Here is a 20,660-nt window from a genome sequence, read left to right as displayed (position 1 = left end):
TAGGCGCATCAAGAAGTGAGTTGAGAATTTTAAATAGGACTAGAAGGTCGGGTTTGTTTCGACGGTCTTAAAAAGAAGATATATTTAAGATAATATCTAACTTATACGTATATTGGTCTCTGGATAAGCCCAACCTCCAGCCTATCTTTAATGCACAGTTATAAAGTTAAGAAGATAACACAATTCTATTTCAGCATTGTGAATTGTGGGATACTTTCGGTGAAGCAACTTTACCACTTTCAGCTTATAATAAAGCATTTTGATGAGGAAAAAACCCTGGTCAGTCACCAAAATGGAACAAGATCGATAACAGCCATGAAACTGGTAGAGTCTAGAGCACAAAGCTTATATGGAAGCAGGACGACAGAATATATTGTACCAAAGCTATTAGAAAAGCTTCCTGTCGATGTAAAGAACTCTACCAGTTTGCAGCAAAGAAGCAAACGATTGAAGGATTTCCTCATCAAGAATCAAAATTTCAAGGTGTAAAGTTGTGTTTATCCAGTCCAAATATATTTGTGTTGTTTAATTTTCACAGTGGTTTTTTGTCGATGTTTGTTTTTGTATTTATTTGTTATTTTGTGATTATTTACTATTTTTAAAAAAATGTATAGGAAGCGCGCCGATATATTTTTATTATTATTAGTTTGGCGCAATCTAGATTTTGTTTACTTTTGTACATTAATTTGTAAGAAATATTTTTCACAATGAATTTTTTAGGGTTATGTCATTTTGTCGTTAGCACCTCTTCCCGACGTTTGGTTTCGCATCACAGCGTCCACCATCTGGGTTGATGAATAATATTATCACATCACACTGCTGAATGTATGAGAATAATTTTAAATAGACACATTAAGTTAATTTGATAGCTCGCAAGAAAAAGCACTCTCGAAAATAATTATCCGGATAAATTTTCAAAACTGGCGAAGCTTAACTATAACCACAGGAAAAGCCGTACATTTCTCACGCGATAACTTAGGGATTGCGGGCGAACGCACAGTCAACAAGCCAGCCAGAGTGTATTGAATAGATTTTGCCCCGAGGTATTTTTGACCCCGAATTCCTCCCGTCTTGGAGCAAGAGGGAGGGATTTGAAAATTCCATAGAAAGGGGAAACGGGGGTGAATTTCATCGCTTTATTTGGCATAAATACTGGCAGAAGACTTTTAAGAAGATTAGCCTCATCTTGAAATGGATTTTGCGGAATAATACGAATATCTATGTATACTATACAATACCAATGCTAGTACCCAAGGATACATACTTGGGTACTAGCATTGGTTGTCTGAACTGAACTCTTGTCCGTCTGTGTTGTTCTTGTCCCATAGAAGGGAAATGGTAAATTACAAATCTAAATAGTAGACTAACTCAAGAGAACCACGCGCCGACCATGCTCGAGGACCCGTTTCGTCTGCTTTAAGGTCTGAGAGATTGTTAGGACGATTGAGGTCTTTGCATAGGATTGTTTCTACTGTTGGTATTAGGAAAATGGTTTTTGCGAGGAATTCAGTACTATGACAAAAAGTAATTTCGCCTGAGTTCGATAGGGATCATGTTAGGATCTGTGTTAGGATTTTGCCGGTAGTGTCTTGATAATTTGATGTTTCTCTGTGATTTGTTATAGATACGTATTGAAATGAAAATATTTTTGTATGAAATGCTTATTTGCCAATACTACAATGCAATTTGATATAATAGTAAAATAATGTTCGCAAATATAGAGTGTCATGTATAATGTTCGCAAATATAGAGTGATGTGGCGTTCTATCCTCTACGCCTACCCTAAATATTAAATAACTCCATGCTAACTAATATTCATACATCTTGTAAGGGTTCTAAAAACAGCCCTAATATCATATCGATTTAAAAATACACCACGGAATTTGAAATATGAAATGTTTAAGATGTTAAGAAAGGGGTGGATAGTGTTTATCTTGGGCAAATGTATAAGGGTAGATTAAAGGGTGTAATATTTTACAAACGGTATGATAAATCTATCTTTCATTGATTTTTGTATAAATTTTTTAAAATAGTTTTAATCTTGAAGTAAGGCACACATAAATATATTTTTATGATTGTTCTTATAATTAAATAGTATATACATATACATATATATAAATTATTTAGAAACTGTTAAACCCATAAGTCTAAATCTTTTGTTTGAATTTTCATATTTTTATTCTTTCCAATTTTTCATTTCCATATCATAATATATTTTTACTGCATTACATAAAATTGAATTTTGGAACTAAGCTTTTTTCTAAAAGGGAGTCTGATTTTTTCCTTATCTCTGGTATTATAATCAGGTTCTAGTTGACTTTGATTTTTTTACTTTTCTAAATTCTTTTTGTTTTTTAGAGTTAATAATATATTTAATATAATATAGGTTATAATTAATATATTTAAGTATCATGGTATTGTAAAATATTATTTGTCTATGTAAATATTTTTCATTAATTTAACAGCGAGTTTACCCTTGTGCATTCGTTAATTTTCAAAATAATTCTGAAGGCTTTGTTCTGTACTTGATTTGTTTAAATTTTGTTGGTTTATATTTTTAAAGGATAATTTTGATTCTAATGAAATGCGAAAAAAGACGAGAGTTACAACAGACGGCACACAAATGTATAGCTATTCTTAAATAAAAATCAAATTACAATAAAAAAAAGCATATATTCTACATACTAAAAAAATCAATCAATCGTTTGTATGATTATTAAAAAATATATTTGAGGAATATTAAAAAAAACATGTCAAAGAACTAAATGATATTATTTCTTCCTTAAAAACACCTTAAATAATTTCATTTCTTATTGAAGACCTGTGTACCAAACTGATTTATTTTTATAAATTTTATATTTGAAGTACTAACTTTGTGGTTATTTATTATAATAAAATAAATAAAAACAACTTAGTTTGAAACCAATTATATTTAATTGATCATCGAGCATCGAGCTTAATTTTAAAACGTATTTTTAAAGTGTATTTTTATTATTAAAATTTTATGTAAGTACATGTATGGAAAAATAAACAAACAAATAAAATTAAAAAAAAAAAAAAAAACTACCGACTGATTTCAAAGCTACACAAGCTTATTTATCAAGGCGTACTTATGAATTCCAGCCTATTTTATTTTATCAATGTTTAGTTAATATTATGCTCTGTATGGTGCTAATATATCAAGTCTTTTTGTCATGTAAGGGTGGGAAATTAAAAGTTTTTCACGTTGAAAATAAAATATTAAAATTAAACAACTTGGAAATCTTAGAAATTAAAAAAGTGATTCATAATAAAAAAAATAAAAAAATAACCAAATAAATAATATTTTTTTTAGTCCACTCCTGTCTAGTTTTAAAGATCGTATCCATCTCACATTACGATTCCCGCCTTTACAAGATAAAAATACCTGATTTATAAGCTCCATACGCAGCGGTAAACATTGATAACATAAAGTAGGATAGAATTCGTTAGTTAAGTTTACCTTTATAAATAAGCTTGTAAAGCTTTGAAACCGGTCGGTAGAAAATATAATGAATAAGTGGTTACAAACAAAGTTGTTTTTATTTATTATATTATTTATGATTTATTTTTATTCACATTTTTCAATCGGGGGAGCCTGTTCTCTAGAGAGCGCGTCTCCACGCGGCGGATAGGGGAGTGTCCATTGACATCTCTCTCGAGTATTCGAAAGGCAGTGAAATAAAATAGCTTTAGTGAGGAGATAGGCAGGAGACGGACACTCCTAATAAAAGCCCTCAAAATTTGAATCGAGGTCGGGACAGCGCTTTGAGTTTGAGCTCTTAGTAGAGATGGCGGCGGAAGAACCCCCGAGGTCAACGGCGGCGCTCACATTTTGGAAAGATGAAAGCCTTGGCGTCAGGTGGCCGTGAAAACCCTTGCCAATTTTTTTCCTTATATAAACAAATAATGAAAGTGAAACAAGTGAAGCAGTTGGCGGCACAATATGTTTTCATAGTGGCAACCCAGGACAAGAGACCCTGGCGTTCTCGTACAAAAAGGCCCGACCCTGGATGAACCGAGATAGAGGGGCAGAGAAAAGAAAAACATGTTTATGTTTCTAATAGTGTCTATTTGATTAGCCACTGATCTAATTGTAGACGAAGACTTGAAAAAAAATTGTAGTAAACATGGACACAAAATGAGAATATCAGAAAAATATCATACACAACCTTCTAAAACGAGACAAAGACAGTCGAGACTAATAAACCAGGGACTGAAATTTTACAATAAACTACCAGACAAAACTAAACAAAAGACTCTGACAACTTTTACAAAATATGTTCATTAACAGTAGAATATGAATTTTAAAAGTAAAAATATTTCGTTAAATAGAAGGGTGTATCAATAAAAATTTTAATAAAAAAAAACTTCATTTTAAACTTATTTAGTGTTAAACTTATTAACATAAGTTGTGTTCGCTTTTTACCAAATTTACTGTATTGAAAAATGACCCCAGACAACAGTTTCATATTACAATTTTTATACAGCGGGAGACTTTTTTTATAGAATAAGACTTTTGACAATAAATATATAAACTTTTGTTAGTATGTTGGGTGACAACAATTTTTATTTTTTCTTAAAGGAAAAAGAAATATTTTTGTTCTTTTGATTTACCCAAATATTTCATTTTGAGGGCCATTTTCAACGAGTTGTAAATAACTCACTACTCACTCAAAATGAGAATCGAGTTGGGGTAGAGTGGGATTCGAACCACGGACCTTTGAGCCGTGAGTCCGAGACACTAGCAACGGGACCACGACTCGATTCAAATTCAATGCGTTTGTTTTTTTTTTCCAAATGAAGACAACAAGAGGACACAAAAATTAAAAAATGCAACAAATTAGTCAATAATGTATTCTTTTTCATAATTTTACAACAAATTAGTGAATAATTCATAGCATCTTCACCCGCAACAACTACACTGTGCAAATATCGCGTGTAGCTTTGGCAGTTTTATTCTAAGATTGAACGCGAACAGAAAGAGGTGTCGAAAATGCTCTTTTCTTGACTGAGAAAGAAATAAGTTAATTTTTAAGTCGGATTTAATTTTGACATAACTGTCGGCTTTGGAAACGAGCGGCTAGAAGCAAAAAATAATATTTCTAGATTTTGCCCTATTAACATATAAGAGTATATAGGCGTAACAAAGTTGCTACTATAAAAAAAGAAATAGTTATTATATTTTTTCCATCTGTTTTACTATCTTTCTGAGTGTGCGTATCGAGAGTCGGCTTTATAATCGACAAGTAGATAAATATCGACGATCGTTTGGTATACCATCTTGGTAATTATCAAAAGTCATATTAAAATCATGTTCAAGCGAGCATTTTTTGCTTGAATTGGGATTTATTGGAGTTTATAATCGCATTGAAGTGGGCACTTTTTATCAAAGAAGCCTATTTAAAATATAAAAGAGAACTATTTTAAATGCCAATGAAGTAAGGAACGCGGACTAAAATTTCGGGGACATTCATTGGTTCTATTCGATTACATGATGTCGAGATGACAAATAGGTAGAACATACAGACAGAATAGAAGTTAAGTATACCTTATCGATATGTTCAGATGAAGATAGCGTTCATAATTGAAGCTCAGGTTCCAGGGTTAACGTGATTTTTTTCAATGTAATTCGCAGCATTTACTGAAATATTTTATTCTCCCTAACCCTGTAAGACTAGTCACCTAACTTTTATGCAACTAATTATTAAAATACGCCACATTTGGTGTAACATGGTGTGGCATTATAGCACCACTGAGTAGTAATTGGGAAAATATAATTAATGCAAAATTGTAATTTATTTCTAAATACAAAAAACATTTTTATTGAGTTTTACAAGCCGCCGCTGGTTTCTTACGATCATGTGTCTAAGAATCTAAGACATAATAATAAGGGAAAATTCGTATGTTAATATCGCCAACAATGCGAACTATTTATCAAGAAATTACAGCGTCGGCTCGTGCGGCATATTATTATGGTCTAGTTAGGGGAAATGAGATATTATTATACGTACAATGTATACAGTATAAACACATTATTAAATATTTAATATTAGATCATTTTCTCTCCTTGCTCGGAGAAAGTCTGATAAAACTTCATTCTGAAATATGCGAAGAGATAATTTGATAAGAAAATTATAAATTAATTTGACTGAAAATGTTGTAATAATGGCATAAAGATGAAATCACACAGAACAACTTTTTTGCTGTCAATACAAATGAAATGTTGTGGTTGGCCCCTCCGGCTATGTATGAGATATCCCAGGTTCGTTTCCTGACGAGATCAACATTAAATATTTATTTTTTAATTTATTAAGAGAGCTAATATGATTTTTTTTATCACATTGAGCGATGAATTACAGACTCATCTAAGAGCTTAAGTCTACTCTACGTGGATACAAGGAAAAATTGGTCATTGTTAAACGAAAAAAGCTGCTCAAAAGAGCCTTCTGTAATTTTCTAGCCATGGCCACTTTGTGCAGAAAAAAGGTAATCCAGAAGTAAATCAAATATACTTCATTAGACTGAGGAAAAGAGGGAAGTGAATTCTTCACTTAATGGGACTGAATCAGGGTGTCTATGAAACAGGCAAAATAACGTAAATATTTATTTTTAAATAAATATATATTAATCACTGGGAATGGTACCCTAGACTTAGGTGCGACGCGTAGCTCGTTCAACTCAAGAGTTTCTTTAAAAAGTTATGAAATGCTATCGTATGGCAGATAAATAACATAAGGATTGTAAGACTTACCACGTGGTTTTGTAGCTCGGCATCTCTGTGGCCTCTGTGCAGGAGTTGATCCTGTGAAGGGCGTAAGGACGCCAGCTGGGAGTAGTGATGCTGTAGGGATCCTGCGTGGTGGAGAGGACCCAGAGCCTGTCCGTAGGGGTCTGCGGACAAGTACTCCAAGGGACCATGGTTCTGCTGAAAGAAGAGAAAATTCTAATGAATTTACACACTAATAACTGAAAGGATGCAAGTGTACATGCTAATTAATTAGTGTTGGGTTTTCTTCTTCTTCTACTTGTTCTAGATTATTGATCTGTTCTTGAATAGGAGCCGTTCTTTAAGGAGGTGGAGTACCAGTTATTTGTTCAAATTTTTGGAGGTCTAACTGGTAGGCGATGTTCCGAGGGTATAATGTAGGCAAACATATTCGTAATTCTTGTATTATCTAACATATCCACGTGGTGTCTTCAGTACCACCGCCTTTTTCTGCCCCATCTCATGATGTCTTCTATCTGCCAGGAATATATTTTTTCAGAATTTTACACTGTCCCCGAGAGTCCTTTTAACTATTGTGCGTAGTACTCTCATCTCAGACGTCCAAAAAAGGCTTGTAAAGAGTGATAAGTAAAAATAATAAGGGTCCCAAATGCGAAACCTGGAGAACTCCGTTAGAATTAACTTATGCTAGAGAGTTTGACCCTTCGAGCTTAACTTAATCGGCCCTCTGGTCTTTGGTTAATTAGGATCTCAAATATCAGTCAGCCCCATGGTGTAGTGATCAGCGCCTTAGCCTACCATGCATGAAGTCTCGGGTTCGATTCCTGACATGGTTGACATGAAATATTTATTTAAAAATGTGTTTTTACACTTGAATATATCATTGTCTCTGGACTGGTATCTGAGGCGTGGGACTGATCATCTTACCTTTATGTAACAAAAATGATCAAGATACACGGCGTTTGGTGGACCAATGCAGTGCCCTATGCACCACTAGGTGCGGAAAGGGAATGATGATGATGATGATATCTAGAAATATCGCCTATTTGTGGACAGTGACAGGGCCTGCATTGATAAGGAGAATAATTATATAGACAGTTGTAAAGCGGTCAGTTACCTGAGGTGGGCTTTGCGCCGGGGCGTGGTGGAAGGGCGGGGGGAAGTACGGGGGCTGGAAGTCGGTGGCGGCGGTCGGGGGCGGCTGGTGGTGCGAGGGCTGCGCGCCCCCGCCGCGCGCGCCCCCGTGCGCATGCGCAGACGGGTACGCGCTGACGGCCGCGATACCGCCGTGGCCTGTCAGCCGCTCCTGGAAACAAAGCAGACAAATCCGTTAGATTTAAATTCAAAATCAACGATAACACTAAAAAAGCCGATGAATCAACTCTTACTGAATACGAGGGTCGATTGGTATACTCAATCCCTGACCTATTTGAATGTGGATGTAAAAAAAATCTTGTAGATACCATATTTTTCGACTTCTTTCCGTGATGCTCCAACATTGCTATAGCTTCTTGCTTAAACATTTGTCCAACCCCTGCCAACCATTCATCTACATACCACCACGCATGAACCAGCTCAAAAGGCATTAGTAGCAAAGGATGCTATTCACCAAGCTGGGTTTGAATTGGTTGAATTGAATTGAATTTGAACCCCGTGTTCACCTGATCTAACTCTTAGTGACTACCAGCTATTCCTAAAACTCAAGGAACGATTTTGGATGACAATGACGTCATGTTCTATGTTGATGAGTGGTTGGCAGGTGTCATACAAATGTTCTACCAGAAAGCTAATGAAATATCAGAGCAACGGTAGGCAAAGTGAACAAAAAACTGTATATATATATATATATATATATTATAAAATGCATGATTAAATAAATATAATTACCATTAATCTTTGAAAAAGTTCAAAAAGTTTGTTTTAAAGGAACAATACCCTACACTAAATATATCAGATACGTGTGAATAACTATTGCCGAGTTCATGAAGTCTATTTAATACGGCATTACAAGTATACACTGTCCGTGAATTGTTGCTACAAAACGAAGGCACCTGTCTAATCATTCTTTCAGGCACCCTGAAGTTGATGATAGATAATAGTTCAGGGCAATCCCATATTGAATTTACAATTTTGTATGTTATTTTACATAAATATAATTGAGTTGAATAATCGCATGCATTTAAGTCAAAGAGTAAGAGAAAATTGTATCGCGTCGATTATTACCGACAGTAGCATCCATTGTGATTTAGATACAGGAAGACTTCGTTGATAAATTAAGTGCCAACCTTTTTGTTATCCGCGTGAAATAATTCAGGGGTGGATCATATCAACCTACCCTCCTACATCAACCCTGGAGATGGACGCCGCAATGCGTTCAGAAACAATCGATAGTATGGTCTGATGCTTTTGTGCGTTACTGTAGTCATAGCATAGTATTTTGTGATTAAGTATTTTACCGTTTCATCGATTGGCCTCCGACAGATGTAATCGAAATGATGCATAAGAAAGCATCTACATTGAAATCAAAATCATTTCGATTCAATCAATTCGGCACAGTAGGTAACGTCAAAACACTACATGAATTATTTGATTCCGGTGCAGATCTGGATTGGGAATTAATTTATTTCATTTAGTCATATTACACGTCCAGCTTTTCAAACATTTCACTTAAATTATTAAGTCATAGATTTAAAAATTGATGTTAATTTGTTGTATTTTTTTAGTTTTTTTTAAATGAAAGAAATATATTCTATGAAAAAAATAATATTACATCTGTAACAAATATAAATATTTACTTATTTAAAAGAAAGGTAAATTAAAGAAAATAGCTGTTTTAAAAAAGAGGAAAAGATGAAGAAAAAAAAGAGAAGAATAGAAAAAGAAAGTGCTTTAAAAAGAAAGTTTACTCCATGGTTTAAATAAATATTAATAGTAAACAATATTTTTTTTTAACTATACACAAAAGAGTAAAGAGTTAAAACAAAAGTGAAGAAATAATGATGATTAGAATTTTTAAAAATTAATTCTTTTTTAAAACACAGGACTTAATAATTAATCAGCGGCGTGGTATAAAATAAATCTAAATCGAAATCATCACTGTATTTAAAAAAAAAAAAATTCTTATATTTGCAATCTTATAATTTACCCAAATATTTTAATTTTGGGGGCCATTTTCGACGAGTTGTAAATAATTCACTATTAGAAAATGGGAACCAAGTTGTATTAGATTGGGGTGCAAACCTCGGACTTCTGATCCGTGAGTCCGCGACGCTAGCCACGGGACCACAACCTGTTTTTTTTTTACATGTATTTCAGAATAATATGTTTTAATATAAATGCTTAATGTATTTATGTCACTTGAAAGATTGCGTATTTTACAATCTCGACTTAACACGGATTTATCTAACAAGTCCGGACATGAAAATTATGAAAATAATTTATTGTGTCATATGCAATTTCGAAACGAATTATCAAAATTATAAATAAAATATCATTTTTTTATAAAATAATAATAAACTAAATAAATTATTTAAATTGATGAACAGTTTGCATCACAACATATCAATAAATAATTATTTACAGCACATAACGTGCATATCTTTCATGTATTTTACGTGTTAAATGTATGTTTGTAATGTATTTGTTATATTTAAATAAATGAATTAAAATGATCTGAATATTCCCATTGTGATGAGACTGCAACTGGCTTCGGGTTAAGGATATACTAAACAGTTTATATTTTTTTAAAGTTAAATGAAATAAAAATTAAATACTAAATACCCCCCTGTTTAAATATGAATAATTGAATTGTGTAAGGTTTATCGCCTTAAAAAGGAATGTAAATATGTAGGTATTAACTTGAAAATATAATGATTATGACATCACTCTAATATAAAGTTATTTTGTCTCCGAGCGCCTACGCAATTGGTTTGAATTCTTCTGCCAATTTCAAAATCAGCATAGCTGTCAAAACACGTTCCTAATTCTTTATTTAAATTTGAAATTGACAGCCTTAGGTTAACGTCAATCTGCAGAGGTTAATACTTACACGAGTTTGACAGATAAGATTAAGAACATATTTTTTCCCACTTTCGATTCGTACATACACTTCCTCTCTTGTACACACTCGAACACCGTGTTCGTTGTGAATTTACCTGACAGGTTAATTATCGTGTCAGTGATTTAAAAAGACATCAAACTTATTGAATAATAACGGCTTGCTTATCAGACAACGTGTTAGAATAAATGAAGATGTTCGTTCTTCATTATTTACAGTTATCTTTGACAAATTCAAAACAAAAATACCCAACAAAATGCGGAAGCTCATTAAAAACAAAATGGCAGTTTTTCTATTATAAATATTATTTAAAGCATTATGTCTACCGGTGGAGACGTACCATACAAATACCGTACAGATAATAAAGGGTTTAAAGAAAATAATATGGACATATAGCACATTAGGAAAGTTTAAGAAAATAATGATCCTTTGATCAAAAATCGAACAACCTTTCAATATAGCCCTTTATACGATGTTTAATTTGAATTGTCATCCTAAACCTACGAAGCACACCCCCAAAATTGTATCCTAAATAATTGAATCAGTCAAAAGCCTTAAATTAATTAATTTAAAAGCTCTTTTACCTTAACACAAATAAGTTTTTCTTTACCTTAACACAAATAAGTTAATAAATAAATAATAAAAAAATAATTTTAATATATTTAACAATGTTGTAGTCTGCATTTCTTTACGGGTTGTTTAACCCATCACGCAATGCAGACTGTAAATATAAGTTAGAAGTTAGTGAATAGAAAGCGGATAGCTGCGAAACTGCCGATTTGTGCAGAAAAATAGATCCATATTATCCGCAGAAGCAGTATTCAGCAATCGAATTGTCCTATTAATGGGTGAATTCTGACTTTTTTTGACTTTCGTAAATCCGATATGCTGAAATAATTACGTTTGGCCATTAGGTGATAAAATTATCTCATATTATAATCTTAATATACGTATAATTAACGTTGAATAGAATCTTTACGCTGGTTTTCAACGATAAGTGTCGTTTTTTATTTGTTGTGTTATATGATATGAGCAAATTTGCATGTAATTTTAATTATGCAATTAGTTGCAATAAACTTTGAAGGTAATTGAGAAAGCCTCGAGGCTTGTGTTTTAAATGCCGGATGACAGGATATTATATGTCGTGTAATAATATACTTAAGAACACAGTCTACGTGAAAAAAAATATACTTAAATATTTATGTAAATGTCAAACTTGGGGTAGGCAGAGGGGAAAGAGTGTCACATTGTATTTGCACACATACCATTTCTCTACACCCATACTCCGTACATCTTCTCATGGACGCAATCCGATTATTTTGACTTTTGAAATGCCCATATTCAAGTATTTGTTGGGTTTGGTCATGCCAAGTCTTTCTTGTTTTCTGCATAATAATATAATTAATAACAATAATATGAGTATTTATTTAATAAAATAAACATGTTATTACAATATTAAAACATTATAAGAATAAAAACATGTAGTATTAAAACATATTTGTCCCGATAAACTATAAAATGTTAGTTGGTCATCGGGTGCAAAATTGTACAAATATAAAATTAAGAACATATACTTTTTTGTTTTTGGTGCTTCGAAAAAATAAAGAAAAAAACAATATTAAGAAGAAACAAAGAAAAAAACTCAACAAAACTAAATAAAATAATTTGAAATATTTAAAAGAAAAATAGAGAAAAAAACTACAATTAAATAAAAGAATAAACCATGTACTTGAATATATAAATTTTAAAGATTACTTGCTCTACCTTTTATTCTTTCTTTTTCTCTGCTGCATTAACATGTTTTTTTATACTTTTTATTACTTTTTATTACTGTTTATGTATATCTAAAAATAAATCTAGCAACACATAAGAAAAATATCAATGAAATATCTTCTCCTTATATTGCTTTTTCAAATTTTATGGATTACTTGCTATACCTGTTATTCTTTCTTTTTTCTCTGCTGCATGTCAATGTTTTTATACTTTTAAACTACTTTTAATTACTTATATTATATATTTATTTAAAATCAATATATTGCTGCTCTTACTATAATGTGTCATTACTCAAATTCAGTGTCTTATATTTCATTTAAAGATTCTTCTCACCTTTTTTTTTAATCTAATAAAATATGTAAGTATATTTGTGTTTTTCTTTTTAAAATGTTTTTTTTTTACATCTGAGCATGTTTTTCATTCTTTATTTTAATTCTTACCTTTTAATTACTTTTACAATTTTTTTCTTTATTTTAAATATTTTTTCCATTTGTAAATACTAACTACAAACTTTAAAATACTTTGATTTAAATTTTTAAACAACTTCCATTTTTGTTTTTATTCCTTCTCTTTTTTTACTTATTATTATTGTATTAAAAATAGTTCATTGATAACCTTAGATATAATTATAATAAACTTTACTGGTCCATTAGAGTTAAGTCTAACTGTGTAAAATATACAATAATGTAACCGTACTGTATGTTTCCTGAATAAAAGAAAATAAATTTATTTATTTATTTATTTATTTATTATCATTATATTACATACACAAAATTATAACTTATGTAAAGTTGCTTTGACTGTCTAACTAGGGCTATTTACCCCGTTCAGTCAAAAAAATATAAAAAACAGTAATCAATTTATAGAAACAGTTATAAAGATACAGGACAAAGTGAAAAACAAAGTAAAAAATGGAGTAAAAACATGGTAAAAAATGTAGTAAAAACATAGTAAAATTGTAGTAAAAACATAGTAAAATTGTAGTAAAAACATAGTAAAAATGTAGTAAAAACATAGTAAAAAATGTATTAAAAAAAACGTAGCAAAAAAAATAAATTATTAAAACAAAGTAATAAATGCAGTAAAAACATAAAAACAGAATACATAGTAAGAAACATATTTAAAGTCATAATAAAAAAATGAATGTATGTTGTATAGCAAAAAGCGTATTTAAAGAAAGAAAAGAAAAAAACAGCATATTAAAAAATAAAGTAAAAGATGTGATAAAAATTAAAAAAAATAAATACATAGTTTTTTCTTATTTTATTTTATATAAAATAAAATAAAAAAAACATATAATACAATAAAAGTCTATCAGCCTATGTTATTTTATCGGGCCGGGTGAATGTTTACTAAGGTGTAAAAACAGCCCAATGCCTCCTGCAAAAATGAATGAAAAAGTTGTAGTTTTTTAAAATTTGTTTTTTTAAATGTTTTTTTAGAGAGTTTGTTGGATGGAATACTGTCATCTTAAACGTATTTAGAAACTTTAAGGAAAGCAAATAAATTAATGTAAATTCTGAGCGTGAGAACTATTTATCTTTGCGACAATTTCCTACAAAACCAGTCGTTTTCTGATATCAATTTAAAATTTGCATCGTAAATTACTGGTTTTAATTTAAGGGTCTCTAGCTTCCGAGAAAATAATTTAAAGTTCAGTGCTGCAGGAAATTTGATATGAAAAGTGTCATCTATTCGCGGTAAAACTTAGACCATCTAATTGCACGGCGTAGTTTCTCAAAAATGGATGAGAAAAATAATAAAAGGTTTTATTTTATTTTATTTTTTTATTTTATTAGGGAAATCAACAGTTCTACATACATATTTTTAGTAAACAAACAGATATAGTGTATAAGCTCAGAACTAATAACAGATTTCCACATAGTATACAAAGTTAGTAAAGAAAATATATGTTACATATTAAATAAATACATACAATTTATACATATAAAAATGTTATTTTCATGTACTCAATAATCAAAGATTTTTAAAATATTAATTTTAAGAACATTAAGTTACTGTAAATTGGGCGGGATAAGGACAAAAATGCTTGAAGAGAGGATAAGGAGGGGGGGGGGGAGATGTACATAATTATTATTATAATGTCTACTAAGTTACATAATGCATTTTTAGTGTAAATTTTAAATCTGACCGAGTGATGTTTGTATAATCTATATTTTTAAATTTTGTATTGTACATTGAAAAAGTCCTACAAAAAAAAGCATTTTTAACATACGATGTTTTACTTATTGGTACATGAAACAGGTGGTACCGTCTACAAATCCTGGCTGGCACATGTATTGTTATTAAACCAAGCAGCTCTGTACTTTTAATAAAAATGAACTAGTTTGACCGAAGTCACAGGTTTTTATGAATCAACCAATGATAAGAGAGCTGTGAGCTAACCGTAAACGGACCAATCGGCAAAACTGACAAGAGAATAAGCGGAAGAGAACCTCTTCATTTTCCTTCCTCACTGAGAAAAAACTTTTTTTTAATTTTTCCTTGCACCTGGTGGGAATCAAACCCGCGACATTAGTTTCGCAGTTAGGCGTCTAACTAACTGCCCAAAAGTTTTCATTGATTCGTTTTCAGCATAGTAATCGAGTCAATCTAAACATCCTTATCTAAAAGTTCGTGTGAATCAACCAACTAATTTAGCGTCGACAAGGGTAGTGATAAATTTCCAGTTTTTTTAACGTTTGGTGTATTTTAATAGCTACGAGGCTCTACTTTTAAATGGCAGGGTAACTCACCGATGAGAAATAGTGACGTCACGGGTGAAGTAATTTTAAAATTATAAAACCTCACTGCCGTGGCGACGAGGTACATAAAAATGTTTTTTTTTGTTGCTTAGTTTAATAATGTCAAATGTTAAATATTATTAATGAAAAAATAAAGAAGAATGTAATAGGTAGAATAAATATGAAGTAGGTTGAATGCTATCGAAATGCGATCTCTGAGGCGAATGTGTGATAAAACTATGCACGCAAAAGATTATCTTTGAGAACGATTATTTATTACGGTACGAATGTTATGGGATGCAGAAAACAATGAAAACCGAGAAAGACCTGGCATGACCAAATCAACAAATACCAATAGAAAGTAGTAGAGTTAAATTTAATAAAAATCGCGAGACAATTGAAAATTTCAAAATAACTTGTTTACTGACAAAAAAACATTGCATTTTTGTAAGAGTGAAATCGACAAGAAGACCCGCAGTCTTTAAAACGGTATCGGGTACGTGGAGGATGCACTTTAACTTTTTCGGATGAAATTAACAGCACTACAGCTGCGCTACACTGCGCGGCACTCCATACAAACTTTGATGCGCAGCGCCGCTGAAATGCAGCGACGCTGTAGTGCTGTTTGACCTTAAAGCGAAACACAAAAACGTAGGTAAAAAAATAATTAAAATCCACCAATGAGACGCTAGATGCGCGCGCACTGCATCTAGGTATTACAAGACATATTATCTTTATATATCTAGGTCAAAGAAATCCAAAACTGGCTTTTAAACCTGTTAATATGTAAATATGCTTCATTTTGATAGATGTCCTGATGGACTAGACAATTTTTTATTTATTTATTTATTTATAGTTTTAAAAACCCGTTAGAATTATGTAAACATTATAAGGTCAAATCACGTGTCAAGATATGTCTCGGCTGGGTCTGGTTTGTATAGTCAAACGTTGGCTTTTTAATTTTGATTTTTAATTTGTCTAATGTTTTTTTTCAGGAAGTCATGTAAGAATGACTGACTGCATAATAAATGTAAACAACGAATGTCTTTAACAAGTAGAAGAAGATAGGAGAGTTTTCAAGAGATAGGAGAGTAGAAAATATGTTGAAAGGAGAATGAATGCGGGCAACAAAATGAACGGCGCACTAAGCATAGTAATTGCTACTTAAAATATGTTAATCGAAGCTAAACTGGCAGTGCACAACGGAGTTTTAGTCACGTAACAGTAACACTTATGTATGTGAGTGAAACATGGAACTGGGAGAGGAAGGATGAAAGCCGAGTGAACGCGGTTGAAATGACGAATGTGTGGGAAATCAATGTATTACAGGGCTACGAATGATGAAATCAGGCGAGTGTGTAAATCTGAGAAAGAGTCTCTGAGAGGGTTTGGTCACGTAGAACGAATGGACGATGAAATAATGGTAAAACAAGTATACATGGTGAAAATGAACGGTAGCGTGAGACGACGACGATCAAGGAAGACGTGGCATGATCAGATAAACCAAAATCTTAAGTCTGGTCATGTCAAAAGCAGACAGAACCGAAGGGCATGTATGACAAGATGTATGAATGTGGAAGAAGCTAGGAATGTATGCCAGGATAGACGTGTGTGGCGGTCCATTATCTTTGCCGTGAAATGGCGTGATGGTAGTAGTAGTAGCATGTAAGTAATTGTAGTGTGTAACGAAATTCTTCGCTTTCCCACGAGGCGCGAGGGGAGGGAAATGTTTCAGACTCTCAAAAACAAGAACCAATGCTACTCAGAACAATCTATAGGTACAATAAAGGACTTAAGGTTTTTAATGAGTTGCCGAAAGATGTTAGGGATGCTGGGTCTATCGCATTGTTTTTTGGATGACGATGGTTTTCATTAAAAATAAACGTCCATGTAGGTTCTCGTCAGAAAAGGTGATTATTTTATTGTATTTGTAACGTGTTAATTCAGGAATTACTGGTTACTTTAAAAAAAAAATAGCTATGTGAATAAATACATTACATTTTATTTACTCTGCAACTTTCAAAACGACAGCAATGCATCATTCTTCAATCGTTATCGATAAAAATGTCTAACCCTACAAAAACACTGATAACAGATCAGATTTCTCTCAACCAGATTATCAACTTCACGTTAATAAATCTCTGAAAGACAATTTATCAGTTATTTGCCATAAATTATTGAGCAACACATAGAAAGTTTTTGCATATTGAAACAAAGTAATATTTTGTATACTTTGCAAATTATCAACATTGTGGTGGATACATATTTTTTTACTATTTTCATTTCGGAAAAACAATAAATTACGAGCAATAAACATAGAAAACAAAATATTTTATCAATTGAACATCGTACAGGCAGAGCTCTGATTACAATGGGTAATTCAGTCAACAGAATTTTATGTACGAACATGTGAATACATGTATGTTTTTTTTTCAAATGGAAAGTTGTGTTTTTAAATATGTTATTTATTTTTTTAAGTTTTCAAGTACAAGGAATAAGAACTTTGGCGGACTTATTGCTGAACGCAATGTCTTCCAGTAAAAAAGGGTTGGTCAAAAATTTGTTTTAAAAAAATATATCAAAATAAGTATGTATGTAAAAGTTCAATTCATAAAAATGCATTATGTTATACACATTAAAGGATGAAGACTGTGGGATCAGGTAATGAGTTTGAAAGGAGACAAAAAAAAAGGAAAAAACAGGGAAGGGTTAGGATTCTAAGGACATTTTAGTAATCTTTCAAAATTTAATGTTAAAATATTAAAAAAGTATCTAACTGTATAGATGCCCATGATATTGCTCAGATAAAACTTAATGTACCTCACCGTAACTTGTGAACTAATGCTGTCTTTGCTGTGGGACATTATAAAACCGGCGTCGGATTCTTTTCCCCTCCGCCAAGGATCCTCAGAACAGTGAACAAAATCTTATTAAACGGCAGGGACGAAGGAGCATATGAAGCAAGTGAGGTTGAGCCTCATTAAGAAATCATTGCTATTCACTAGTACCTAATATGTATTTTAATTCGCATTATATTAACACATTATGAAGATAAAAAACTAGCAACTAATATAAAAATGCTCAAAGATGCCTACAAACATGGTCCGTACTGTGTTATTTACGCATATTTTACTCTCCTTAAAATCTGAGCTTCACTAGAAATTTGGTATCAAAGACGTCACTGTTAAACGGTACTGTCGATGTATTCCTACAGCAAAGGCAAGCATTTAAGAAGCAAACGGTGTTGTCACTCCTGACTCGCGATGACACACTTGCGATGTTCGCCTAGATTATGCCATAATTATACCTTTAAAATTTTTAGTAAATTTTAAGATCGTTTAAATTAAGTTGTTTTATGTATATATATATATACTCATTAATGTCAATCTGTTAGGGCTTCCATAAGCCTGTTAATTGGCTTTAAAAAAAAATCTTGGACAGAGAAGGTGCATTTTTTGCGGAGACAGCGTAAAATGTAGCTTAAAAGTCTCGTCGCTTGAACATAAAAGGAATAATTGCTGGAAAATTATGTGCTATGCTGAGGAATAGAAAATGTTCTAGCCTGAGAAGAGCGGAGTGAAAGACCATGATCAGAAAGGTAAATGAAATTCTCAGCAAGGCGTTTTGGAGCGCAAGGGATGTGAATAATATTATAAAGAAGTGAGAGAGATTGAAAGTTTATGCGCTGATAAAAACGAAGCCACTTGAGTTTGGAGCGAAAGAATGATACGTGGTAATATTTTTTAGATTGTCTTCGTCGGTAATCTGTAATGAAACATGTTTTGAAAAAAAAACCTACAAATACATAAATTTTTGTAGACGAAATTAAATTTTACGTCATAGACAATAAATACATTATGGACAGTTAAAAAACAGTAAAATCGATTTATTTAAACGAAAATGCATATATTTGTATAAAATTTTTAAGTATCCTTGTCAGTAACATGTTTTAAATAAAATCATAGGCCTTTTACCAAATAAAATATCGGTCAAAATACAAATTGAAAATACCTACATAATTACATACATGTTAGGAAATAAAAATTTAGTAACCTAATTACTATCTTAAAAACAAATAAACTTAAAAGGATAAAAATATACAGGTATAATCCACGAAACCATAAAAATTAAGCACACATACAAAAAAAGCATAAACGAGTTGGTTACAATAAAATATTTTAGTACACATAAGTAGACAATTTTAACATGCATTTAAAACAATTTCCTTCTATAAAAAAACCACTAAAAATCTGATACTGCTTATTTAACATAAAAAAAGGATTCTTATAATAAGTTTCATGTATAATTAAAACTTATTGACCAATGGTTAATTTACATAATACAAACAATAATTTAAATAAAAGCAAACATCATTCTAGGAACTTGTTTTATCGTCTTGAAATACCTACATTTAATTGAGTAGATTCCAAGTATAAGTGCTCGATTTTTTTTGATACTCGTATAATTACATCTCCATGTATATTTTACATAAATAATTTATACTTTAATCGCCCTAATATAGACGGGAATAAGCGATATATCCAAATGATTCAAATTACATTACATTTCGACCGGCTAGAATAAAAATGGCCGCGCGGGGATAATAATTCCATGCTTGATTGATGTATTTATGTCCAAATAACAGTACCGAAGCTTACAGGCGCTGGCCGTGTTCGTAAGTCAACGATAATATCCAGTCTTTAGCCATTGTACAATGTACATTATTCATCAATTACTAACAACACGCGGTCTTGTAACATATTCGTGCAGTAATGGCGTCATTAGCAGCCCGTGGGTCAAAAGCGTTCAAAAATCTGACAGGCAAAAGTGCGGGAAAGCGCGCGGAAAGTGCTGCCAACGTAGAAAATTGGCGAAAATTATACACTGAGTGCCGACCTATGTTTCTTTTATCAGGCTCATCATCGTCATTATTTCCCTATCTGCACTCAGTGGTATTGGTACACCAAATGTAGCGTACCTTGATCATTTGCCATCGAGTCAAAAAAGCTCATCCAGGATTCTGGTTCTATTTCACACTCAGAACTGTATTCTTCAACCTGGATAAAAAATGAGGAAGTTCAGTGTTACGGGAAAATGGACATAAAAAATGTTTCTTTACACGCGGTAAAATAAGAGAATTTAATGGTACGCGAAGTTTCTCGAATATCTATGAAAAAAAAAAATTAACTACGTCACAAGTTATTCTGAATAAAACAATGGTTCCGGAAAACCAACTCACCAATCAGCAGAACTCTCCAACGAGAACTTGTGAAGTCACGTGCGAAGTAATTTCAAAATTAAGAAACTTTTAAAAATCAAGCGCTATTTTATGTCGTCG

At 31.9% G+C, this 20,660-nt stretch overlaps 1 protein-coding gene across 2 annotated transcripts in view; it reads right to left on the bottom strand.

The window, feature by feature from the left end:
- The window catches only part of TfAP-2 (transcription factor AP-2), a 166,398-nt gene that overhangs the window by 44,048 nt on the left and 101,690 nt on the right, over positions 1 to 20,660 (bottom strand). For both annotated transcript variants that reach the window (XM_088237215.1, XM_088237214.1), the window contains exons 2-3: positions 7,866 to 8,054; positions 6,773 to 6,946 (exon numbers count right to left, since the gene is read on the bottom strand). In XM_088237215.1, coding sequence (XP_088093341.1) covers positions 6,773 to 6,946; positions 7,866 to 8,054 — 363 coding nt within the window. The remainder of the gene's footprint in view (positions 1 to 6,772; positions 6,947 to 7,865; positions 8,055 to 20,660) is intronic.

The sequence above is a fragment of the Micrasema longulum genome, unplaced genomic scaffold (genome assembly GCF_059751315.1).
Source record: "Micrasema longulum isolate JH-2025_06_02 unplaced genomic scaffold, ASM5975131v1 h1tg001670l, whole genome shotgun sequence".
Lineage (NCBI taxonomy): Eukaryota > Metazoa > Arthropoda > Insecta > Trichoptera > Brachycentridae > Micrasema > Micrasema longulum.
Note: the sequence above shows the minus strand (reverse complement) of the source record. Positions and strands in the feature narration are given on the sequence as shown.